Raw genomic sequence first — 19,840 nt, 5'->3', positions numbered from 1 at the left:
CGCGCCGCGTGAGGGGGGAGCGCGAGAGCGGCGCGAGCGGCGGCCGCAGGAAGTATCGCGAGAGTTGGCGCGGCGGCGGCGGCGCTAGAGGTGACCGAGGCAGCGGCGGCCGCGGGCGCCTCCTCCTCTTTTTCCTCCTCCTCCTCCTCCTTTTCCTTCCTCTCCGGCCATGGAGAAGGCGGTCGGCGCGGCGGTAGCGGTGACGGCGGAGGAGGGAGGCGGCGAGGGCGGCGGCGGCGAGGCCGGCAGCGCCACAGCGGGGCCCGGTCCCCCGGAGGGGCCGAGCGGCCCCGGCGCGCCCCCGCCGCCGTGCGGGCCCGGGGCGGCCGGGCTGGTGCGGGTGTGCGACCTCCTGCTGAAGAAGAAGGCGGTGCCGGGCAAGGCGAAGCGCGGCGGGCGGGCGGCCCGGCCGGCCAGCAGCAGCGAGAGCGGCGGCGGCGGCAGCGAGAGCAGAAACAACGGCAGCGACGACGAGGAAGACGAGGAGGAGGAGGAGGAAGACGAGGAGGAGGAGGAGGAGGAGGAAGAGGAGGTCTCCGAGGTACGGCGCGGGGGAGGCCCCGGGGGGGTTCCCTGCTGATCCGGTTTCATAATTCCTGCTGGCTGCCGGCTCCCCCCGCCCTCGGCCCTGCGGCAGAGCCGGGAAGGGGCAGCACCTCGTGGCGGGGCTCGGCCGATCCCGGCCCCGGGGAGCGGCCCCCGGGCCCCCCAGCGAGCCGGCATGCGGGCCCAGAGCCCCCCGCTTTTCCCCAGGGCTCCGAGGCTCCCTGCGAGCCGCAGCCAGCGGCCGCCTCCGTCCCCGGCGTGGCTTCACCCCGAAGGGAAAGGCCCGGGGGCTGCTGCGGGTGCTCGGTGCCGCCGTGCCGTGTGCTGTGTGGCGGGGGAGAGGCAGAGCCGGGCGCTGGGAATGCTGCCGGCCGGCCCGGCCTGAGGCTCCGGAGGCAGAGCCGGGCGCTGGGAATGCTGCCGGCCGGCCCGGCCTGAGGCTCCGGAGGCAGGCCGGAGCGCTGGCTGCGCGGCTGGCGAGGTGCTGGCGCGCCCAGTGGTGGGAATAGGCCCGGTGGTGTTGGGGAGAGCGTGCAGGTAAAGCAGGTGAAGGTGCAGCTGAAGCAGGTGAAGGTGCAGCCAGGCGAGGCTGTTGAGCGGCGTTTTCTCCGAAGCTGGAAGCCGCCCTGGTCCCATGCAATGCAGAAACAAGCCCGGGGAAGCATTAGTAACTCGGTTTTGTCTGTGCTAGGATTTTCAGGTTTGTATCGTTGGAAAAGGCCGGTGAGGCTGGGAGCCCCTCATTTGCATGTGTAGTCACACAGGGTTGCTTTGTTGAATGGTTTTAATGCTGTAACCTCCCCAGCTGAGCATTCATTTCTGCTTTGGTTGTTTTTTTGAGTAGTGTCCGCGGAAAAGTCCGCTTTGAAGTTCTTTAGCTTTTCTTTGAACTTGGTTTCTGAGCAGTTTGGCTTTCAAGAGATATATCTACACTTCTGTTAGAAATTGGGCAGGAAGGAAGGGTCTGATAGCTTCGAGGAAGGGCTGGGCTAGGATGCTGATAGCTTTTTCCAAGGTTAAGCTGCACTCTGCCTTTTATTCCTGCTGAAGTTGATACAAGAAGCAGGGTGGGAAGGGCAGAGACAGCTGAGGAGTTCAGGTGGTGGGTGAGGTGAGCCTCTGCCTGCTTGCTGTGCCTTCAGAGCACTTATTTCACATTCTTTACAGAGAGGAAGAAATGCCAGTGGCCATTAAATATCCTGAGGCAGCAGAATAGTTCTTTTTTTTTTCTTTGACAGAGTGACATGTGCCATAGATACTGATATACTGATAGAGGCAATTTGTGAAGGCAGTTTGGGCATCTGGAAGCTTCCCTGATGGTCTCATCTTATCCTAAGTGAGGGCTTTCCCAGGCTGGGTGGTCTGGGATTAAATATTAAGCAGGGCTAAGTAAGCAAGTGAATAATACTGAGCTGATGAAATTCAGGATTCACAACAAAACACATGCCACGTGCTTCATTTATAATTGTTCTTGAGCATGCAGGTTGCTTGCAGAAATCTGTTCTAGTCTTTCTCCTGGTGACTTCAGGATAAAATGATGCAGCTTGTAGAACATGTCACAGTTTTTAGGAATGTGAACATGAGGATGGCCTGATTAATGGAGCAGAGCATCCAACTTGAACATCGTTCCCAGCAGCTCCTGGGGAGGAAAAGTGTTTTGAATGTTCTCAGAGAAAAGGGAGTTTCCTTGTCTGAGGAACCTGATGGTTAGTTTTGGCTTTTAGAGGCTTAAAAAAAAAAAAAACACTGTAGGAACCAAGGGCTTTGTAGTTGTTTGGGGGTTAATTTTTTTTTTTTTTATTTCACATTTTCTTGAGTTGTGCCCAACTTTTCATTTTGATTGTGGTCTTCTGACCACAGGCAGCGTGGAAGGCACATAAAGTGTGGAAAAACACAAAAGTGCAAGTTGCTGGCTTTGCTGTGAGTGGAAAGTGCTGTGGGAATGCTGCAGAAGCTGCTGTTCCCTCCCAACCGTTCCCTTCATTATCTCTGTAAACTTAAGATAGTTTGTCTTAGGCTATTTTTTGCCCTTCCCATGCTTAATACATTAAGACTTCTCTAATCTCTGAAGCCAAGTGCTTTTAGATTTGACTGCTAATGAGACTGCTTCTAAAAATCAGGGGTACTGTAGCAACAAGTCCAAGGAGTTCTGAAGGGAAACCTGGTGCATCCTGAGTCACAGAAACCCCAGGAGCACAGAGACATTGTTCAGCTTAGTTGTTGGTGAGCTGATGGAGTGGAATCAGGAGTTGGGATCAGCTGTTTGCATGGCCAGGTCTGAGCTCCATCAGATCTCAGCGTGGAAATGGAAACACAGGCACTGTGGAGAGCTTTGGGAGAAGTTTAGTGGGAATTTCATACCAACAGCCACTGAGCTCCTGTGACACTGTTCATGGCAACCTCCAAGGCTGATCTTTCAAACTGCAGCAAATTACTGCAAAACCCCAAGACTTTAGGTAGTGGGCTCCAGTGTTGTCTGTAAAAGGTAAATTGCCTTTTCCCTAAAAAACAGTGGTTAAAAAATGGCAACTTTTCTCCATCTACAGGAAGAGGAATCTTGAGGAATGAGAAGAATGACAGTAGGAGTCAGATAGCAGGGGAGCTCAGCTTCCAGGTTCCTTCCACATGTTCTTGTCCGTGGAAATTGTCTTCAGCACTTCCATTTGCAGTGAAAGGTGTAAAAAATGAGCAGGTCCTCTAAGCAAGCTGCTGCTTAGAAAAGTGCAGAGTGCATTAGGGCTTCTCTCATTTAACACTGAAGGGTTTAGTTGTGTAATAAAAATTGTTCACAAGCTTATTTCAGGTCTTTGAACTTGGAAGATGTTTGCTGCTGGCAGTGAAATTTAAAATTGCCATTTATATCCATCTTAGGAATTTGTAGGTTATATCTTGTCCATGAATCTTGTGAGGCTCCAAGGTGTAGATCCACCTTGGATTTGTGTGTTTATTACCTTCTCTGTTGCTGGATTCTTAGGTGCTGTGCAAATTACCCTTCCAGAATATAATCCTCAGTTAGCTGTGCCTGCAAGCACTGCCCTTTCAAAAGATGCTTTTTGAGATGTTTTGGCTGTTTTTTAAGCCTTCGTGGTTCACTTGGGCCTCCTGGAAGTAAAAGCTCATTTTTGTTTTTTCAGCTGCAATTGAAACAGTAATTGAACTGAGCTACTAAGATGAAGTAAGTGGAACAGCACAACACCACCAGTCCTCTAAAATTTCTTCATGCAGAAGAAGCTACTCTGAATTCCTTGGATTCAGATTTAAGGCCAAGTTCATCTGAAAACTTGGGCGTCCTGGTGTGGTTTCAAGAGCATCACAGGCACATGGTTGTAATATTTAAATTGGAAAAGGCTTGAAGAGCTTAAGTGTTCAAATGAGCTGATTGGAAGCACAGAATTTATTTTAGCAATCTGTTTCCTTTTTTTAACCCTAGCAGTCCTCATCAGAATCCTGGAATAAGGCCTTTGGGCTCTGCAGGGCCACCATGCCTGCCTTGACCACTGTGTGATGTGTTGCCTTCTCTGCCATTGCTTTCATGGCCTTGGGTCCTCACAGATGTGACAGAGCATGCAGCTGACCCTGACATCCTGAGGTGCACTTCAGTCTCACATTCTGCAGCACTGTTTATCTTGTAATTATTTTTATTTTTTTTTCCTGTCTGTTTCAGCTGTGTTTTGCCTGTACCACTTAGTTTCTTCCCCTCAAAAGACAGAAATACTGTAGGATGGTTCTCCAAAATCCCTGAAATCTCAGGGTTTATGTTGCTAGGGGAATCCTACAACCAGGTTTCACAGTAGTGAAACCTGCTGTGGTTGACCCCGGGAAGCATTAGCCAAAAGTGTTTAACATCCCTTCCTTCCTGTTCTGGACTGGCTTCCAGCAAAATCAGGTTGGTTAGACCTAATGCTTTTTATTTTTTTTAATTGTTAAATATTACTATATTTCTGTGTGCTTTATATAATTCAAGTAATCAGTGAATATCTGGGTTGAAAAAGAAACCCCCCAGCAGAAAGTGACCACTGCAGAAGGTGGAGTTCAATATTGGTGGCACCATGTGAATTTGTTTACTTCCTTAGATATTTCTTCAGGAAATGTCCTTATAAACATAATTCCCATGTGCAGGCTGGAGCCAAACACCTCACATTTCAAGCCAGTAATTCAGTTCTGTAAAGAGAATGGTTTCTCTGGAAGGGGTTTAGCTGAGAGAATTTCCTCATCTGTCTAGGTTGAAGGCAAATGGGATTATGTGTGTTTGTTTTTTTCCCCTCTATCTGTGTTTTAAAAGCAAAACAGTTGGTGCTTATGTGGGATATAGCTGATTTGCAATTGGGTTTGGGAACTGAAAATCAATGCTGCAGATCCAGGATAAGTAAGGAGCCTTTGTTTTGGATGTTAAGGGGACAAGCCCTTCTACCCTGGTGTTAAATAATAATTGCCTAAATTTGCTGTTGGTGTCTTTGGGCCATCTGAGCAGAATCCATGGCTGCCTGGGGAGACACTGGGTGTTTTTTCCTGAAATGCTGTGCTTCTGGTTTCTTGATGGTGTGGCTCTGTAGGTGACTCAGCTGAGGTGACATCCTGAAGATGTGCTGTGTCTGTAGAGCTTCTGCACCTGTGTGGGACTTCTTTTGTCACGTCCATAACTTTGGATGTGTTGAGTGAGAAAACTGCTGGTGAGGAAGGACTAGTGCTGGCAAATGGTTTGGGTAAGGTCATGCAGCTCACCTGTGTACTGAGGGGAAAAGTCTTCCCTAACGTGAAGTTAGCAGTGAATGTCAGTGTGTCCTGGTGCCAGTGTGGGAATTCTGGTGACCTCCATCCAGTCATTGTGCAGGGTCCACAGGAATTCTGGAGAAAAAAAATCCATTGTTGGCCAATGAAGGGCAGCATTTCCTCTCTGTTTGCACTGAGCAGTGCTTTGTGTTAGTGGTACTGGGAGAGGTTATCTCAGTATTCCAGATGTTTTTCAGCTGGGTTGTCCCCCTTAGGCTGTCCTGAGCTCATGACTGTGCAGAGAGCTGAAGCCACATGGAGGTATTACTTAACTGTTGTGTCACCTTGTTTTCACATGAGGTAACAGTCGAACACCAGGCTGAAAATCAGCCACAAAGCCAAGCATGTCTTTAATACATCCTTGTTTGTGCTTGCAGTGTTTTCTTTTAGGCTGCATGTTGTCATTAGGATGATTCTGTTGGCGTTACTCAAAGCAGTTTTTGACAAATTCAGATTACTGGTGTTTGATGTACAGGAGTCATTCCTCTTCTCTATTTTACCTGCATCCTCAAATTCCTGGAGCATAATGGTATATGCTAGGAAAGGAGCTGAAGCAAACCTTGATTTTATGTTTTTCCCTGCCCCACCCCATTATCTTATGTGGTATTAATCATCAAGAGTGGATAATGTGTCCAAATAAGCAGCTGCTCAGAGCTAGAAAACAGGGCTAGAAAGATGTTGGAACATTAAGAAATATGATGAAATATTTCTATTTAGAAGATCAGTTTGAGGTTTTGGCTTCCATTCTCCTCAAGTTCAGCCTGAGACAATCAAAAAGTGTCTAGATTCTTTATTTTTTAGGTTAAAACTGAAGACATTTTGCACTCAGTAATCCAAATTGAAACTGCTGCTGAGGGAACTGCCTCATATTTGGTCCAGGGTTTGCTTTGCCTTGTGCTGATGTACAAGGAGTGGTTCTTTGAGTCTGTACATCTGTCCAGCCGTGCAGGAGCAGTTTTGGGGACTGCAGTCCCAGCAGAAGGGGAGTATCTGACCCCCCCCTCTCGGGCAGGGAATGATTCAGAGATAAGAGGAGGAAGGTCGCTCTTATCCTCCCAGCTGTACCTCCCAGTCCTTCCCACACACAAGAAAAAAACTCCACACTTGAAGGAGAAGCTGGAGCTCCCTCGTGCATCTGTGTCTGGCAGGTGACTCACGTGTTTTCCTGTCCTGGAGCTTTCCCATTTCCACACTTCAGGTATTCTTGCCTTCTGTTCAGTCTTGTCCTGAAATGCTTTGCCAGTGGAATTTTCCTCTTGGTGCTGCTCTGCAGGTGCGAATTGTTCTCCTCCACGGAATGGGGAACAATGCTTTAATGAAGCTGAAATGTTGGAGTCATGATGTGACTTAGTTCTTTTCCTCAAGTGCTCGGTGCAGTTCAGCCCCTGCATCAGCGTGGGTACTCATCCCACTGGAGCTGGGGGAGTTGGGCTTGGAGGAAGGGAAAAAAAAAGGCATTCAGTGCTCCTCCCAGCCACTGGGGAAATGATGTTGAAAAAAAAACCTCAGGAAGAGAAAAAAACACATTTCCAGTTGATCAGTTCCTGGATCCAGTTTGTTGGGCACGGGACCTTGTGCTGACACAGCAAAGAGCAGGAGGAGGGTGAGCACTGCCTCTTTTGGTGGGATAATTCATTTAAATCCCTGGCATGGAAAGCATTTGCCTTGTTTCTGAGGGCTCCAGTTGGTAAGAATGGTACAGGTCAGTGAGAATTTTTGTCTTCAAGGGCAGACCAGTCCTCTTGACACTTCCTCTGGATCTTCTGTTTGGAAGTGACTGGAACAGATAAATCACAGAGAATTTTTTTTTTTTTTTTTAATGTAGCTTAAAAACTCAGAGCCTCTTCAGATAAAATCAGCACTGGCTTTTGTCTCTGGTATTTGTTCAAGTTCTTGAAAGCGGCGTGTGAAGGATAGGGAGAAAGAGAGGAATTAAGCAGGATTTTATTAAAATTCTGCAGCCTTTTGGTTTATCAGCATCACTTTTGTGTCACTTAGTGCAGTGCAGCAAAGGAGTCACTTTGGAGACTGACTAAAAAAGTCACAATTGTCATCATAATCACAACACAGAAAACCAAGCTGGCTTAAAGAAAAAAGCACTTTGAATGTTACAGTCTGCTCCAGGGATGAGCATATGCCTTCCGTCCATCTCTGTCACTAGCAGAAGTGAAAGCTGGCATAACAGCATGCTGGTATTTTTGTGGAGAATCAGCTTGATCAAAGAACTCCTCAGGGATAAATATAGTGGCCAACTTGCCGTGCTGAACTCCAGAAAAGGGCTTTTCTGGAGCTGGCATGAGAGGGGAAGTGTCTACAGTTGTGTCTGAAATCACCCTCTAAGTGCACTTGTGTCTAAGTTGAGAAGAATTCCTGGTGTCTTTAGGCTGGGGTGGGTTTTAGAAACGTGCTGGTTCCTGCAGCACAGCTGGGTTCTGCAGGAGTGCTTGGGTTAGAGAACGGCCCAGTGTGACGGGCTGAGCTCAGGAGCTTCCCTCTGCCCAGAGCAGGGAATGTCTCTGTGTGCCCTCTGGAGCTGGGCACTGCTGGCACAGCTGGGCCTTGCCTGTTATCAGAGTTGATATGGATGCTGGTTCCCCTGTGCTTTGGAGCTGTTGTGGCCCTGTGGTGTTCAGTTACATCAGAGTATGGCCAAAACCTCAGTTAGACCTAGAAGAACCTTACAATAACAGTAATTTACTGGTTTTGAGGAAGTGGGTGAAGTAGTGACACTCAATAAGCACTTGCTTGAGCAAATTAGATTTGAAGTAAGGTTACCAGTAGAATTCAAAGAACTTTACTTTCTTAGAAAAAATTGCCAAGTGTTCTCAAGAAAGGCAGATGTCCTGCATGGTGGCTTTCATTGTAATCCAGAGCTGGCTGTTACAGAGTACACAGCCTTTCCAAAAACCATTGGAATAATTGTTAATAGAAATAAGTCAAGCAATTGTTTATATAACAAAACTACTGTCCATCCAGCCCAGAAGATGCTTAGATTTTTAAAAAAACTTTTTGTCAACTTCCCCAGCATTTATTAAACTTGTTCATAGTAGAATAATTCTGTCAGGCTCTGTGTGTACGATGTAAATTAAATGTGGTGGAGGGGAAGCAAGTTCTTCTGTGGGAGGGGTGTGTTGTGTTGACAGGGGACCTCAGGTTGCCTGCTGGGACAGTGAGGGGTTTGAGGAGGGTTTAAGTTTGTTTTCATTTGGACTGCTGGACTCTGATTTTAGCCCAAGATTTTAAGGTTGGTCTCGGGCTTAAGTCAGGCTCTTGTTGTGAGCACATCTTGAATTGAGGGCAGGTGTTTGCGAGTTCAGTCTTGTATCTTCTGGTAATGTGAGATAAACTGAGCCTGTGATTTTCTTTCTGGAGGCCCAGCCAAGAGGAGATGGGGAGCAGGAGGTCCTGAGCTCCAGTGTTCAGCTAGAAGTGTTTCTGTCTGGGAGCTGCTCCAGCTACACTGGCAGTAAATGCTGGGAGTTGTGCTGTGTGGTGCCCAGTCAGTCCTGAGCTTCCAGGTAACCTCAGATGAAAAAGGAAACAAGCAACCACATTAAACAAAAACAGAGATCACATTAGTATCTCATTTCTTTATTCAGTTTGTTTTTTTCCTTCTTCAGCCTTATCCAGCTTGTTCTGTTTAATTCCAGGCTTGATATTGCTGTCAGTGAATGGAGTAAGTTTTCCAGCCATCTCAGCCTGTGAATTTGAAGATGCCAGCTGAGTAACTCTGATTATTGAGAGTTTTGTAAAAGAAAGAAGCATCAACTACATTGTTATGGTTCCTGCTTTTGGAATAGGTTTCAAAATCTGGTATTAACCCAGTCCAAATTCCTGATGAACAGCCTGAATGTAGAGCTGTTGAAACAGCCATCCAGATCACAGCCAGGAAAAGGAAGACAGGGACCTCCCAGTCCAGCAGGTCCTGGACTAGAATTTGATGTGAGAATACTTGATTTAATATTCACTCAATTAGAATTTATATGTGAAAGTAAATGCTAGATAAGGCCACTTAAAAAGGAGTAGGAGACTTTGTCCAAAATAGTGGCTTTTCCTGGTTTAAGGTTTCTTTATTCTTGGCAGGGAACATGTCTGCACTTAAAAACTTTTTAAGAACTTGCACTCAAATTTTCATGTTCTAATGTGGAGATGGCTTGGATTAGTACCTGCTTTAGGATTTGAGAGGTGTTAATATGAGCGTTGTTGGACTGTACATGCTCCTTCGTTACACACAGCTTTTCTGTCACCAGTATTTCACATGTGGAATGAGAAAGGAATTGAAGTTCATTTGTTGGAAGAAGGATCTGGCATGTCCCATGTTGTGTTTTCTGAAGATGTCCCTCATTTCACTTGTGTTTTTCCCAAAACCAGGGTTCTTCAGTGTGTTCCTAGTCCTTGGCCTGAGGACTTGGAGCATTGTATTACCCAGTGAAAACTTACTGGCTTTACTCTATGGATAACTTAAAGGAAGATCTCTAATAGGAAGTTCTCCTTAGACAAGAGTGTCCACCTGTAATCTTACATTTCTGCCAAAAAACCGTTTCAAAACGCTCGTGTGATTTTGTCTCCCTTTTTCAGCTCTTGTCAGCTGCATTTGGATTTGCACTGGGAAGTTCCTCCATAGCAAAATCACAGGAGCTGTCATCTCATGGCTGTTTTTTAGTGATGTTGTACTTCAGTTCATCTTCAGGGCAGTGCTGTGGATGAGTAAAGATACTTTATTTGTTCCTTTTTCCATGCTCAGGTTGGCCCTAGGGAGTTGAAATCCAGAAGAATGGGGCTGATGAAAGCACTGACCAGGGTGGAAGGCTCCTGGCTGGTGAGCAGGGTTTGTCTCTCTCTGTGCCAGCATGCTGCTTGCTTGCTGGGCTGTAAAACTCTGCCCAGGTGTCAGATGCATTTAGGCAGAGATAAAAAAGGATTTAATTCAGAAATGTTTTTATACTGTGCCTCTGGCTCAAGATGGATGGTGTGACAATAAGGGGCTGCTGATAAAATGAGGATGATGAGCTCACAACTCTTGACCAGAGTGTTGCAGTCTGCCTCCAAACAGAGCTTGCTTTTGACATTCCTTGTCTTCAGGTTCCTGGGAAAAGTGCTATAAATGGAGTGCCTTTTGGCTGAGCTTGTATGATCTGGTGGTGAAGCTTTGTCTTTCTGTTAACTTCCTGGCAGGATGGTGCTAACTCTTAATTCAGTTGTGGAATTAATCACCTTTTTCTATTGACCCTCGAATGAGAAATTGTCTATGAAATGGTAATGCAGCTGGAATGCTGAAATTCCTAATTGCCCAGCTATTGTGGGAGGAGGTCTCCACCTATTTGAGAAGGCTTCTCTGGGCATGGAGTCCTCATGTCCCCTGCTCCCACCACAGTTCATGCAAGCTGCCAAGTCAGCTTCCCCAGGGCACTGCCTGCTCAGGGAGGGCAGACTGGAGGAGGGCTTTATGTAGGGAATTGTGGAAGTTACTCCATCAGACAGGTCATAACTATGCAAGTCTCTCAACAGTCAGTCTTCAAACCTTTTCAGTGTTCTGCAGTCTTTTAAATGGGCACAAAAAACCTCGGGGTGTGCTCTTTGTGCTGCTTTCAAAGGCAGTTAGGTCACCTTTTCCAGATTCTGGTTTGCTGGAGCTGTGGAAAACGTTCCTCTCATGGATAGCATAGAATTCCATCCTTTCCAGCTTCGTCCCTTGACCAAAAGGAGTAACACTAAGTGAACAGAAAACACTGAGTGTGTCAGAAGGGTCTGGAATGCCTTGCTGCTGCCCTAGGCCAAGGGAAGAATAGGCTGGAGAGAAATGAAAGGTCTGTCTTGGCAGAAAACTTAGTTTTTGAGTGGGAAACCATCTTGGATGGTCAGAAAAAGTTGTTACATGGTTGTTAGAGAAGAAAAATATGTGGCTTATTTATCAAAGTTTCCTTGTCTGTGGGAGATAACAGAGCTGAATCGAGGGGGGTGTGATAATGACAATGGGCAGCAAGGATCATCTTGTGACTATAAAACTCATGTGAAAGCTCCACTGCAGCTTTTGGCAGCCAAGTCTGAAATGCTCAGAGAGAGACATTGAACTATAAGGCTGAGGGAATAAAAAAATCAGAATAAAAGCATGTCTTCAGTATTTATCAGGTTGAAGCCCATCATCCTTGCACATCCCCACCCTAATAATGAAAATGAAAGGAGGAAAGTAGGTTTCTTTTATTTGGAATTCACTAGAGCACCTGCCTGAAGGATGCTGGAAATTTAGTCAGGCTGACAACTGCAGAGCTGTGATTGCTGCAATAAGTGAAGTAAAATAAACCAATATACAATGTGAAAATAGGAAAAACAGATGGGGTCATGACTTCAGGCGGTGCCTGAGGTTTGGGTTTGGGCTGATTTGTTTTTATGTAACCACTGAGGATCTAGAGCTGGAGGAATCTGTCTGGAGGGAGAACCTGAAACAGTAGGTTTAAAAGTAATTTTATTTTATATTGGCATAGAACTAAGGGGCTTTAAAAATTGCACCAGGTGGTGACTGATGCAAACTGCCCCAAAGCAGAGCTGATGCTTTTGGGGTATAACAAGGTTTTTGTGTTTAGAAAAGAAGTAGCAGAGAAGAACATTTTTCATGTCTTGGTGGTTCTACTGATATGATGGAGAGCTGCAAGTTGTAGGCTGTAGTTCCTAATGAAGGTTGGTAAATCCTAGTGCATTTATGTGGAGCAGTGAGTACCCTTAGGGGTATCTCTTTGGGGAAACATTCAGTTCTGGCTTGGCTCTAAAGGGGTTTGAAAAATTGTTTTCATTCAAAGAGCAGAAATGAAGGACTGGGTTTGGTCCAGCAAAATGAATGGAGGTGGGATTATCATCACTCTAAAAATGGGAGAATTGGGCCCAACACAAGGTTGAAGCAGCCTTGGAAAAATCTGTGTGGATATTCCTTGCACTGAGTATTTTTCTTGTATACCAACAACTGCTCCTGTATCTTGTCATGGTTTTTTGTTTCATGTTAAAAGAGCAAACTTGGTCATTTGAAGAGCAAACTTTGTCATTCCATTAAAGATGATATTTTTCCCTTAGTGAATTGAGCCTTCTGATTTCAAGGGTATTTCTGATTAATGTGAAATGCCCACCTTGTGTGTGTAAGCACATCTTAGTTGGATTTTTCATTGTGATAGGTACCCCAGTTTCCAAGGTATTCCGTGTGACAGTGGTGGGGGTTTTGCCTCCTGGCACTCGAGCAGATAATCAGAATATTACAAAATGTGGGCTGAAATCCCGCTCTGGTTTTTGGTCTTAATTGTCTCAGGAACTTCAGGATTTTGTCTGAGTGGGTACCTACTTCTGGAAAGGCAGATACTTGGGAATGCCTGCTGAAGGGTATAACTGATAATCGGTTCTGTATTGAGGGCCTGTCTTCAACTCTCCCTTTTTTTCTTCTCAGAATAATTTGGTTTTTTAAGTAATTAATGCACCTCGTGATTTTGCTGAATGAGGTGTTAGTAGCTGCATGGGACAGGGTTTAAACAGCCCGACCTTGCCACCGTGCTCTGAAAGCACACACAAAAATTGTGTTTATATGCTTTGGGACAGTTGGTGACCAGCACTGCTCGATGGGCTGTAACCAGCTAACAATGTGCTTTTGTGATATAAGAGTGGGAATTGTCTGATCAACTGTTCAGCGCTCACATTTCCGGGTGCCAGAATCTCCCTCGGATCAATGGTTGGAATGCTTGTGCTTCGGGGTGACGTGGTGCCAGTGCACAATTGGTGGTGGCACCGGAAGGTTGGGGTGGAAGATCTCCCTAAAAAGAGCCTGCAGCTCTGCCCTGCACCAGCAGCTGGGTTCTTGTGGAGGCTTTTCTTCTCCCCTGGGTCATTCCCACAGAGTTAGCTCCCAGTGCTGGGTGGGGAGCACAGTGAGGAGCAAACCAGCCTTGATTTGTTCCCATCCCTCGCTTGGCTTTCCTCAGGGCGCTCTCGGGATTCCCCCTGGCTGAGCACGCTTCGTGGGGCTGGAAATTGGGCTTTGGTCCCCGTTTTTAAATCTCAAGCTGAACCTGAGATGTTTTCTGTGCCACCTTCTGTGGGGGAACAGAAGGGTTTTGTGTGTTTTAGGCTCACAGAGCGTAAGGGACGTGATGGATGGACATTGGAATGCTTGTGCTTCGGGGTGACGTGGTGCCAGTGCACAATTGGTGGTGGCACCGGAAGGTTGGGGTGGAAGATCTCCCTAAAAAGAGCCTGCAGCTCTGCCCTGCACCAGCAGCTGGGTTCTTGTGGAGGCTTTTCTTCTCCCCTGGGTCATTCCCACAGAGTTAGCTCCCAGTGCTGGGTGGGGAGCACAGTGAGGAGCAAACCAGCCTTGATTTGTTCCCATCCCTCGCTTGGCTTTCCTCAGGGCGCTCTCGGGATTCCCCCTGGCTGAGCACGCTTCGTGGGGCTGGAAATTGGGCTTTGGTCCCCGTTTTTAAATCTCAAGCTGAACCTGAGATGTTTTCTGTGCCACCTTATGTGGGTTTTGTGTGTTTCAGGCTCACAGAGTGTAAGGACGTGATGGATGGACACGGCTCAGGCAGCTGCGGGGTTTTAGGGCTCCTCTTGATCAGGAGGACAGGCTGATTTTTAGTAGTGGATGGTGACAAATGAGGGCACTGAGTGGATCATGCCCTTCAGCTAAGGCTAAATAAAGACTTAGCTTTCAAGGAGGAGCTGAGATGTTTTGAAGAGATAATGTGTTTTATCTTTTCTAATCAACCGCTGCAAGTAATTGCTGGAGCTGGACTTGAAAGTGAGGATGAAATGCGTTTGCATTTACCTGTGCAGAATGAAAGATCTGTTTCCTGACCTGTGTGTGAAACCCAAAATCACACAGTAGAAATACCAAAGAAGTTAATCACAAGGGTCTAAATGTTTTTTTCGGTTTTTCCCTCAAAGTTTTTTGGTTTTTTTCCCCTTTATTTTTCAGGAACAGAACAGAAGCATGTCTTAAAGCCTTTACTTTACACCACTGTGAGACCTTCAGGAAAACATCAAGAGCAGGGATGGGCTTTTTAGAATTTGGTGTTCTATACTGTAAATATTTTCAAGTATGAAAGAAAGTCTGAGATCTCATTTCACAAACAAGTGCTTCTTTCTGAGCCAGCACCCGAAAGCTGCAGATTCAGGTGGGCCAGGGGAGAGGAGGAAGGATTGGCTATTGAGGTTTTGAGCGTGACATGTGGAAAGTTTTATTTGCTGCCCTCAAACAAATGTTGAGGGTGACTTGCTTTCGGTGCCAGGAAGGTTTTTCACGTGGCTCACAGGTAGAAGCCGAGCCCTTGTGTCTCTCACGGGGTAAGGGAAGCTCTGGATTGTTCTCTGGGTTAGGTTTGTAAAGGGAGTGATGCTGCTGCAGGCAGGGCTCTGCAGTTTTCCAGGCAGAAAGGGGAATGGTTCAGCTCTGAAGGTGATTGTGTTCCTCGTTCTACAGAAAAATCTTGATTTGTGGGTCTGGGGGAGCCCGTGCTGTGCAGTTTGCCCTGTGTCATGCTGCCTTTGCATTTGAACATGTTGTCAGTGGTGTCATGTGTGAAGTATCTCTAGCTCAGTGCTAAGTTGTGTGCTTTGAGCTTCTATTTTTTTTTCTTCTTTTTTTTTTTTTTTTTTTTTTTTTTTTCCTTTGGTGTGATATAAGGTATCTGTTAATTCTTTCTGAGGCTCAGAAGACTGAATAACTTGTCTTTGGAGACATAAGTGTTATGTGGGAGGTGGTGGCTGGTTTTTTCCTTTTTTTTTATATATATATATACAAAGAAATCCTTCAGGCTGTCAGGGACAGCTTTGTACTTGGGCTAATGTTTGTGCAATTATTGCTGCATTTCATGTACACAGGAACAGTTGCAAGGGGCTGCTGGGGGTGTTAGAAATGCCACCCTAAAAGCATGACTCCAGAGGATCAGGGCAATACTGTTCTGTGGGTCTTCCTTGAATTAATTCTTGTAGAACTGTAAAATCTGGGCTGTTCTCTAAAGTGGAAAATGAGTGGGAAGATGGACAGCCTGGGCAGATGTTGAGTTTGTGTGAAATGAGGGGCTTTGTAATAGGTGAGTAGGGTGTAATTCCATTTTTGGTGGTTAAATAACATTTTTAAATGGAAGAATGCAGCTACACCTAAAATTTATAATGATCAACGGGAGTTTCTCTGTGTGATGTTACTAGCCAGTCTGGCCAGCTTTTTAAATCCAGGTAAGAATATTCTTGCTGTTGAGTGTTTTTAACAACTAGTATTTTTTGGGAAAAGATAATTAAACTAAGTGACTGCTATGAGTGTTTCTTCAAGTAAAAACGTGAATTTCATTCCTTTGGCCATTGGACTCCATTGTGCTCTGCTGAAATGACATCACAAGAGAGGAGATTTTGGTGGGCTTGACAAGATTTATTATGCTGGATGTTTGAACTGGGAAATGAGTTATTTGCTCAGTGATTTTGACCTGCTGCGTACAGAATTGGTATCCCTGTCACCTAGGGTTTTGGAATGTGTGAGATACCATCTTTGGGCCCATTGGATGTTTCGGGATGTTTCGGGTTGAGCAGAGAGGTGTGTAGCTAAGAAGCGGGTACTGATCTTGGTGGCTAGTGATGATGTTTCTCCAAGCTCCGTGCGGTCAGCACCTTTTCCTGCGGGTGTCCTGCCGGCTTGTGGCATTCCTGCCCCCCGGGAGCTGGGCGGAGGAGAGAGGGATGAGGGCAGCTGGTGGAGCAGCGCTCGGGAGAGCTTCGGCAGCGTGTGGTGCCGTGGCAAGACAGGTCACAGCACAGAAACAAATGTGGCATGGCACGGATCTGCCTAACCCAAGGGCTGGGGCTTCTGCGAGTTCGCGGCGGGGAAGGAGGTGAAACGATCCATGGGGCACGTAGAAACGGGCTGGTTCTGCTGGGCCTTTTTTCCCTGAATTCCTCTGCGCCTCCATCCCCGCGGCGCCGGCCGAGGGGCGCCGGCCGGGCGTTGGGGAGCGGCGCGCAGCCCCCCTCCGCACGCGGTGGTAGGCGCCGGGCGCGCACGGGGTGGAACGGTCCATTTCCTGTTCCCGTGCCGCCGGCGGGGGGGGCCCGGCCGTGAGGGATGTGGCGGCGGGGCATGGCGGCGGCGCGGTGAGGCGGGGCGCGGGCGGCCGCGATGGAGGCGTACGTGCTGGAGGACATCCTGGAGGTACGGCCGGGGCACGAACAAAGGGGGCCGGGGGATGGCGGGGGGCCGCGGGGCCGGCCCCCCGGGCCCGGCCGTTGGGGCTGCGGCGCTCGCTGGGGCCCGGGCGGACGGGGCCGGGCAGCGGCGCTCCCCCCCCAGCCGGGAGGGGTGCGGGACGCGCACCCCTGGGGGTGACATTGCGGTCACATTAGCGGGGATTTCGCCGCCGCCTGCCATAACTCTCTCTCTTTTAATCTTTGTTGCCAGTGTTTCCGTGTGATAGAATGATGGAATCACAGAATGGCTTGGGTTGGAAGCGACCCTGAAGATGATGTTAGTCCAGCCCCCTGCCGTGGCAGGGACACCTCCCACTGTCCCAGGTGGCTCCAGGCCCTGTCCAGCCTGGCTTTGGGCACTTCCAGGGATCCAGGGGCAGCCCCAGCTTCTCTGGGCACCTGTGCCAGGGCCTCAGCACCCTCACAGGAAGGATTTCTTCCTGATACCTAAATGTGCTCTCAGTCAATTTGAACTCATTCCCCCTTGTGCTGTCACTACACACCCTTGTAAGTAGTGTCTCTTCCTTTTTCCTTGCAAGTTCCCTTCAAGGTGTGGAAGGCCACAATTGGGTCACCCTGAAGCCTTTTTTCTTCCAAGCTGAACCATCCCAATTCTCTCAGCCTTTCTTCGTAGCAAAGGGGCTCCATCCCTCTGATCACCTCGGTGGCCTCCTCTGGAGTTTCTCCAGCAGCTCCATGTCCTTCCTGTGCTGGGGACCCCAGAGCTGCAGGCAGGGCTCGAGGTGGGGTCTCAGCAGAGCAGAGAGGCACGTTTGTTGCAGTATGTAATTTCTCTTACCTCATTTCCAGTTGTCTAATGTAGCCTGTTCTTGCTTCCTCCACAGAAGTAGATCTCCCTCTGCAGCAGTAATTTATTATGAAATAAAAGGACATTATCTCTTCCTGTGAGGGTAAGCTGGAAGTAACCTTTCAGCCAAATGGAGAGGCCAGCCAAGAAGTCCTAGCGTGAAACAGGTCTCTATTACACGTTATATTTGCTGTAATAGTTCAAGGAAATGTTCCTTGGCCCAGGTTGCCCAGAGAAGCTGTGGCTGCCTCATCCCTGAAAGTGTCCAAGGCTGGGTTGAGCAGGGTCTGGAGCAACCTGGGATAGTGGAAGGTGTCCCTGCCCGTGCCAGCAGGCTGGAGTGAGATGATCTTCCAAACCATTTAATGAAGTACCTTTTTCTTGTTCCTGTGGTTTTTCAGGTTTTGCAAGCAAAAACATTGCCAGATGACTTGTCAGAATATTTGCATGCATTTTTTATTGTAACGAGAAGCTGCAGCCTTATTAGCTGCTGTCAGAATTCTGACAGAATAGTTCTTCCACCAGTGCTTGTCCTGTAGGCTTTTTCCCTTGGTAGCCACACTTAGGTTACCCTAAAATTTTTGATCAATAGGAATAGTTGCTGTTAACTTCTGTGTGGACTTTGGAACTGTTTAACATAATTGCATCCAGAATATTAACTCAACTGTTCACTTTGTGCTGAATAAACTGGCACAGGTGTATGAGCAAGACATTTTCACCAATACCTGTGTGTGTGGCTGGGCTTGTGTGGGGAGGTAGGAAGAGCAATTGTGAACTGGGCTTTGTGCCATCAAATAAATATTTCAGTACTTCACTTGCCTCATTGCATACTGGAAGCTTTTCCTTTTGGTTTTTTTTGTTCTTTATTTTAACCACAGGTGCCATATGTAGCTTCATAGTATGTCAGATTATTAAGGTACGTGGTGCCTATCAATAGTCTAGTTTGGGAGGGCAGTTGGGAAGTTAATTTTGTCACTGTAACAGAATTTGGACTTGTGTGAAATGAGCAATTACATCCTGGTTCTCAGTGGGATGTGGTGGCTTTTCTTTTGATGCTTTTGTCATGGATTCACCTCCTGTCCTCCACACCAGCTGGATCCAGGTAAAAAGCATCCTCAGGAATCAGGCATGGCTTTAGATGTGTGTGAAGTATGGCTGAGTGAGTTCATCAATCCCCCAGGTACTCTGGTAGCAGTGCAATCTATTCATGGTTTCTTAGCACATCACTGGAAGCCACATGCAGAAGTACAACTTCTAGTTCCCTCCAAACTTGTTTCTGTTGTAGCTTCCAACAGTCTGTTTACTGAGAGTGTCTTATTTTCCCATCTCAGGGCTGTATTTTTGTCCCGTGGAGCAGTGGCTGGTGCTCCTTCAAAGGCAGCAGTGTGGGGATGGAGAGAACTGCTCTTGCTTGGGCAGCAGATCTGAAAAGAATTGGTACTGCTTACTGTTTGGTTCAGTTTGGAGTGATCATCAGGCCTTGCCTCTTCATAAAATCTTCAGGAACATTTTCCCTCTAAACTGCTTATAATTGAAAGCCAGAAAAAAAAAAAAGTTTTCTGTAGTGTGCTAAATCTTCAAGAACATTTTCCCTCTAAACTGCTTATAATTGAAAGCCAGAAAAAAACCCCAAGTTTTCTGTAGTGTGCTGGCTGTGTTCAGTTGCCAGAGAGACCGAGGTTCAGATGGTGTTAGAGGTCCTTACTGCAAGGGCTGCTTCTGGGGCCAAAATCACTTCTGAATGCTAAAACAAAAATAAGTCTTGAGCAAATGTCCTGCAGCTGCAGGCAGACACGGCTGTCAGCCCAGAGGATTTCACACGGCGTCCTGGCTGCCCCGTGCTCAGGCCACCTTCGAGGAAGGTGCAGGTGGTGCAGAGCTGGAGCTGGCTTTGTGCTTTCAGCTGAAGGCCAGCGTTGTCTGGGCTCTGTGGCTTGAATCTGGCTCTGTGTGGGGATCCAGGTGAATCACATGCCAGCACTGTGGGGTTACCCTGCAGTGAGCTGCTCTTCACTCCGTTCTCTGGCTCCTCTATCCTGGTACATGTGTTTGTTGGTGTGTGGCTTCACTGGCACAAGGCTTTCTGTGTTGGTTGAAGCTTTCAGGTTTTTGGCTTGCATGTGCCAGGGATGGAATAGTTGTGTTGCAGGAGACCTTGGTATGGTGTAGACCTGTAGTTGTGTTTTTGATGCTTGAGTTAGTCAAGATGTTGGGTGGGAGAGCAGGAGGGAAGTTCAGTGCTGACAGATGAGGATGTGGTCTGTGTTGTGCGCTGAACTCAGGCTCAGAAATCCACTTAGGAAGCTTATGACAGTGGAGAGGTAAATTTATGTTCCCTGTGTTGATTTGAGACCTTTCAAGAGCAGCAGCCATGTGCTCTGACCTTCATGTCCTTTGAAAGCTCATTTGTGCTTGGCTGTAGGGAGACAGGCTGGGGTCTAGCACGGGCCCACACGTGGTGCTTGCTTTTGTCCTTACTCAGTGCTTTCATGTCCTTCAGCTTTCTAG

The 19,840-nt window shown here is 47.4% G+C and overlaps 1 protein-coding gene across 6 annotated transcripts in view; it reads left to right on the top strand.

The window, feature by feature from the left end:
* The first annotated feature begins 36 nt into the window (after positions 1–36).
* The window catches only part of ANKRD17 (ankyrin repeat domain 17), a 68,782-nt gene continuing 48,978 nt past the window's right edge, over positions 37–19,840 (top strand). For 3 of the 6 annotated variants that reach the window (XM_041427428.1, XM_041427423.1, XM_041427422.1), the window contains exon 1: positions 37–541. In XM_041427428.1, the coding sequence (XP_041283362.1) occupies positions 170–541 (372 nt within the window). In that variant the 5' untranslated portion in view covers positions 37–169. Of the gene's footprint in view, positions 542–3,701; positions 3,722–4,291; positions 4,433–16,396; positions 16,490–19,840 lie in introns of those variants that run through there. The other 3 variants (XM_041427427.1, XM_041427426.1, XM_041427424.1) reach the window with 3 other exon arrangements.

This window comes from Onychostruthus taczanowskii, unplaced genomic scaffold (assembly GCF_017590055.1).
Source record: "Onychostruthus taczanowskii isolate IOZ18803 unplaced genomic scaffold, ASM1759005v1 scaffold114, whole genome shotgun sequence".
NCBI lineage: Eukaryota > Metazoa > Chordata > Aves > Passeriformes > Passeridae > Onychostruthus > Onychostruthus taczanowskii.
The sequence above is the reverse complement of the archived record's forward strand: the minus strand, read 5'-3'. Positions and strand labels throughout refer to the sequence as shown.